Below are 6000 nucleotides of genomic sequence, written 5' to 3' on the forward strand. Positions count from 1 at the left end.
GGTACTTCCCATGGGTAGGATGTATGTTGGGGCATCGACAAGAGAAGGTGAACCACTCATCCTGCTCATATGCCATAGGAGAAGGTGAACCGCTCATCCTATGCATATGTCAATCATAGAGGAAGGTGAACCACTCACCCTACATACATGTGTCCGCAATTGTAGGGGAAGGTGAACCACTCACCCTACACACATGTCAACCATCATGGGGTATCACAAGGGAAGTTGAACCACTCACCCTGTCCATACCACACCACTAGGGGAAGGTGAACCACTCACCCTATGGTCGCTCATACCTCCAAGAAGTACCCCAAGCCCCCAAGAGCTCCCAGAGCTCAGTGTCCAACTCATGCAGGACCCTCATAAGAGGGTCTTTCCACGACTCCAAGTCTCTCAGGGAAGGCTAAGAACTTGACCTTCCCTAAGGGCTTCGTCAAAATGTTTGCGACCTTCTCATCCATCTTGATGTGTTGGAGCCTTATTTCTCCTCATTGTCCCATATCCCAGATAAAGTGGTACCTGATATCAATGTACTTGGAGCGGTCGTGGAACACGAGATTCTCTGAAAGTCGAATCTCACTTTGGTTGTCGCAGAAGATCACAATGGTATCCAACACCTGCTCAAATAGCTCACTGAAGAGCTTCCTCAACCAAACAGCTTCGTAACAGGCCATACTAGTAGCAATGTATTCGGCCTCGGCGTTGCTTAAAGCAACCAATTTCTGCTTCCTGCTCATCCAAGATATTGAAGCAGACCCCAAAGAGAAGCAACACTCAAACATGCTCTTACGATCCACCACACTGCAATCCCAGTCAGCAGCAATCCAATGTATGTGATGAGGCTCGACCATAAATTGACTCAATGTATTCACAGCGGAGCATATGTTCTGACGAGAGTTTACCAAGAACATCAGGGGCCCCTCAGGTTGTCGATACTCAGAATGATTTTCCAATTCGAGCCTAGCATCACTTCCACATAGCTTCTTGAAGTTGAGTTCCATCGGAGTAGACACAGACTTGCATTCCACCATCCCACATCTCTCGAGTAGCTTCACAATGTATTTTCCTTGAGAAAGGAAAATCTCACCTGGCTTTTGCTAAACCTCCAAGCCTAGGAAGTAGTGCATCAAACCTAGGTCCTTCATCTCGAATTCGGAAGCCAACTCCCTCTTGCATTGATAAATGAGAGGGTCTGCACCTGTCAGAAAAAGATCATCCACATAAAGAACCAGAATGAGAGATATGTCCTTTCAACCTTAAAGTATAGGTTCGGGTCAGCTTCACTCCTTGTAAAACCCAGCTTCATAAGATAGTTATCAATCCTCTCATACCAAGCCCTAGGGGCTTGCTTCAACCCATAGAGGGCTTTCTTCAACCTGCATACATGTGTCTTTCGGTCTTGAACTTCGAACCCCACAAGTTGTTCTACATAGACTTCCTCCTTAAGCGAGCCATGCAAGAAGGCAATTTTGACATCCATTTGGTGTAGGCTTCATCTTGAGAGACAACAAGGGCTATGATCAAATGGATAGTGGTATATTGGGCAACCGCTGCAAATATCTCATCATAGTCCACTCCTTCCTTTTGAGAGAAGCCCTGAGCAATGAACCTGGCTTTAAACTTTTCAGCACTCCCATCAACTCCATCTTTGATTCTATAAAGCCATTTTGAAGTGACCACTGACTTGTCCTTGGGTCTAGGAACCACATCCCAGATATCATTCTTCATGATCAACTCATAGTCCTCGTTCATCGCATCCTTCCAAACTTGGTGCTTCACGGATTCTTCGAATGTTCATGGCTCAGATTGTACTATGGTACTCATGGCAGCTAAATACCCTCAGTACCTGTTCGGCTTCTTGCTTTCACGAAATGTCTGTGAAAATTTCTAGTCCAAAGAACCCCTACTGCAACAAAACTGAATTTTCTTCTACCTGATTTTAATATACATTATCAAGTTATTCTCTGAATACTAAAGCAAATTGCTTCTGCAACCTACATTACTTTATCAATGGCCCAGATTAATTCCCTATCGATCAGTGTGAGTTTCTAGATGATTCACACCTTATCTCAATTAATTCTAATTAATTAACTAGATTTCCTAAGTTTGGACTTAGGAAATATTAAAATATAGGCTAATAATCTAATTGAGACACTTCTGGGTGGAATTTCCATAAATGATTTTTGGGTTATGGAGAACTCATATGTTTTAGCCTCCACAAAGTTTCGAGACTAGAACACCTCCAATGCTATAGAAACTAACAGTCTACTTGTCACTTGTAGGCCAACTTGTTGACTGTTGGGCCAACTTAATCTTGGAGGGTCTTTAGACATGACTTTGACTCAATTAAATATTTTTGACTTGATACATGATGCCTAATATGGTCTTTTACATATTACAATGATTCTTTGACTTCTTTGACTCTTTGACAGAGCCCTAAAAGCACACAAAGGGTGCTTGACCTATAAATGAATTAACTTAGAGCATGAAACCCATGCTATAATAATAATAATATATTTTCTTTTCTCTTTTACATCAAACACAAAAAACAAATTTACATAAAACATTATGAAGACTGAACCTAGTTACATTTTCCAACACTCCCTCTTAACTAGGGAGGTATTCATAATACATACAAGGTACATGGACATTCTCATACTGAAGAATTCTCATAAGAAGAGTCGAATTGGTAAGCCATCCCATAAACTATCTTATCAACTTATATTAGTGCATCTCATCATATCAACCAGCATTGTCATATAGCAAAGCCTTGACTAACAGCTCTATCTCTCCACAAAATTAGAGCACAATGTTGGGGAGACAATGACTTATAGACACCTTTATCATTGTCTTTCAAGGCACATACCCTATACAGATGTTCACAAGGTATGTCCTTCCAGGACCATTCCCATCTTGGATTACCACATCCTCAGGGAATTTCCTCTTCGACTACCCTTACCTATTGGATGCCCTACCTCATCCTCAAAGAGTATCAGCATCAGTCTCAGATGCTTACACAATCCTCCATTCTTTCTTCATAAAGAAGACAAGAATGATGTGTCTATATCTCCCTCTCAACTAGAGAGGATCTACTCATTCCTATAAAAGGAATATACCCAAGTTTCCTCTTAACTAGGGACTTGCCCAAACTCCCTCTTAACTAGGGACTTGTTTACAACAGTAGCTATCTGCTCTTTGGTGGAGATCATGGTACTATCAACTGCTTGTAGGGCTCCTCCTTTCTGCATCATCATGTCATGGATGAACTTCAACTTCTTTATCATGGAGCCTTCTTCTTCCATAACTTCTTTGTAGGGCATCAACCATCTTCTACATCACTTCCCTTCAACGAAACATAGTGTTGAATCAATAATCATGTCATCCTTCTCTTCATCGAAAAGTGATCTTCTTGTCATCATCAGGCTATCCTTGCGATCTTTTCCAAGTCGTGTTTCTTTCAGGATCTTTCATCCAATCTTAGTTGTAGATTAACTTCTACAACCCGCTTTTGGTACCCCTAAGTCCATCAAGGTTGCCCCACATGCATTCAATGAATAAACAATAATTTTCTCCTTGGGTCTTTCACCCATGTCTTTGGGTACAAAACCCACCACTTGGGTACATTGCCCACGAAGCTCCATTTCATGGGTCAACTCCTCACAAACCCAGTACCCCAGAGGTTTTGGGAATACCTCCCAAGCTACACATTTCAACACCCATATGACAGTACTAATCTGCCCAGATTTGTCCGTGTCACCATATGAAACTGTGCGGATTGTTGTCTTGAATGACATGTTTCCCAAGAATGTTTCTTCCCTGGCTGCCTGCACTCTCTCTCTCTCTCTCTCTCTCTCTCTCTCCCCGTTTTGCTCAACTGCTCACACGTGTGCATGTGTTAAAAGCCTCTACCCTGCCCTGTCTTTATAACTTTAGTGGAGAATTTATTTTAAGATTTATCCTCGTCTAAGTTATGCATAAGATACAATTTCAGATTCATAAGTCATGTATGAAATACAATTAGTGACTCAACAGATAAAAATAAGCCTTTCACTTTTCTTACTATAGTGAATTACAAAATAGAATTACTTTTCTAAAAATACAATTGAATTTCAAAATCATCTCAAACTACTTCATCTGGAAGTTCCAATCCGAGCTATGATTCTCAACATTTAGCAGCCCTCTTTTTTCTATCTAAACACTTGTATATATTGTGCTAGATTTCGTATAAGATGTGCAAAACTGTTAAGTGAAATGCCAGAAAGAGAAGAGAAGAGATGCTAACAAATCAATCCTGGTACTTGAAATCCAAACTCTGCTTCTAGATTGGCAAAGCTTTAAGCCCATACTATCTTAACTACCTGATACATCATCTCTTACATTAATCTCACCACAAAAATATTGTAATAAGCATATAGTTTATAGTTGCTGAAAATTTGAAATTGAGATTTTACTAATCTCCATGAATGATCAAAACAAGTCAGTGGACCTGGCAGTGCATACACTAGTAGCAGCTATAAAGAGAGCGCATAACACATTTCCCAGCAAAGAGATTGATAAAAAGGAAGGTAACTCTAAATCTAAATCCAAATAAGTAGCCATAAAGTATAGCTTGAAAAATGGGTAAATCAAAACAATAATCCCTTGCCTCTCCATCCAGCACACGGAATATATATGTCAACACCAAAAGCCTGCAGAAAAATGTACTCAGGTGATAGACCAGCAATAAAACTGCACACATTGAACTCCACGAGCTGTTTTCCTTCTCTATATTGAGCTGGCAAAGCTCAGGGCTGAAATAAACATAACTCTGTACTCATTAGTTACTCACACTATACCCGCAACGTCTTATGAGTTTCTGATCATCACAGTTTATCGGCTTATGCATTTGATCATGCAGGCCCCTGTAACCCACGACTAAGTACAGGAGAAATGGGTGTGACACTGAAGCAGCGCAAAGAGGAAAAAATTTACAATTTGGTACTCCTTGGTCCCGTAGATTATCCCTGTCACAAACCCATCAATCATCCATTTGGGGTATTTGGCCTTTCAACAACCTGGCCACTAGCACGGTCCAGTTTCTAAATAGTTTGCTAAATCCAAACCCCAAATGCATGTAATGGGTAACAGCAATGCACTTGTCTTATTCAAATTCAACACGTAGAAGAGCATTTACAACCATTACAAATTCATTCAATTTTTTGTTTTTTTCAGTATGGATGAGCAGGGCAAACCCACGAATTAAATAACAAAAGCAAGAATAAGACGACACAAACAGTACCTACCTTTACAGGGCAATAACGCCTGCGTAATTGGGACTGTTGAGTATGCGCAGAGGAATAATAAGTGGAGATGGAGATGCCGGTAGAAAGAGAAGCGATTGAAGAAGTTATACAGCTGGCCATTCCTGCCCGAATCAGAGCGATATCCCACCCCTCCCCTGAATCTGGAAATGAACGTAATAACCTGATAATATGATAACTCGGCAACCTTCTGAGCGTTGTTATCACTGTTCACCCTTTGAATTTTGTCAAATTGCAGACCACCTCATCAACAAGTGGATAAGCTCGATAGTTCGTCGTGGCCTACCCGTCTTAAAAAGTTTGAATACGAACAGGTGGTGAAGGAAATTGTCATTGGCCTTCTCTAAAATTGTCTGATCATTTGGCGGTAAATGATGTAAGATGCATTTCTAATTAAAATGAAGGTACAGCCTCCACTGAATTTTGTAAAAAGGGTAGGCTACATTATCAATGTGTATAAGCGTATAAGCACTCAAGCTTCTCAAGCGTAAAAGTGATTGAAAACGAACATGAGGTAACAAAATTGGCATGGCTTGATTTTGACGTGAGAAGGTAGATAATTCGTAAAAGTGATTGAAAACGAACATGAGGTAACAAAATTGGCATGGCTTGATTTTGACGTGATAAGGTAGATAATTAAGATTATTTTAAGAATGTATATTTTATTTAGTTAAAAATGAAAATAAAACTCTGTGATATT

General features: G+C 40.2%; 1 protein-coding gene across 6 annotated transcripts in view; it reads right to left on the reverse strand.

Annotated features, from left to right (window-relative positions):
• The window catches only part of LOC149147537 (uracil phosphoribosyltransferase-like), a 328480-nt gene extending 322738 nt beyond the window's left edge, over nucleotides 1-5742 (reverse strand). For 3 of the 6 annotated variants that reach the window (XR_016262486.1, XR_016262488.1, XM_089439250.1), the window contains exon 1: nucleotides 5283-5732. Coding sequence is in view for 1 of the 6 variants with exons in the window: in XM_089439250.1 (XP_089295376.1) it covers nucleotides 5283-5402 (120 nt within the window). In the remaining 5 variants the exon portion in view is untranslated. Of the gene's footprint in view, nucleotides 1-4645; nucleotides 5040-5282 lie in introns of those variants that run through there. The other 3 variants (XR_016262490.1, XR_016262489.1, XR_016262487.1) reach the window with 3 other exon arrangements.
• Nucleotides 5743-6000: the final 258 nt, after the last annotated feature.

The sequence above is a fragment of the Pinus tabuliformis genome, chromosome 9, assembly GCF_031772625.1.
Source record: "Pinus tabuliformis cultivar Carrire ecotype Pingquan chromosome 9, CPIR1, whole genome shotgun sequence".
NCBI classification, from domain to species: domain Eukaryota; kingdom Viridiplantae; phylum Streptophyta; class Pinopsida; order Pinales; family Pinaceae; genus Pinus; species Pinus tabuliformis.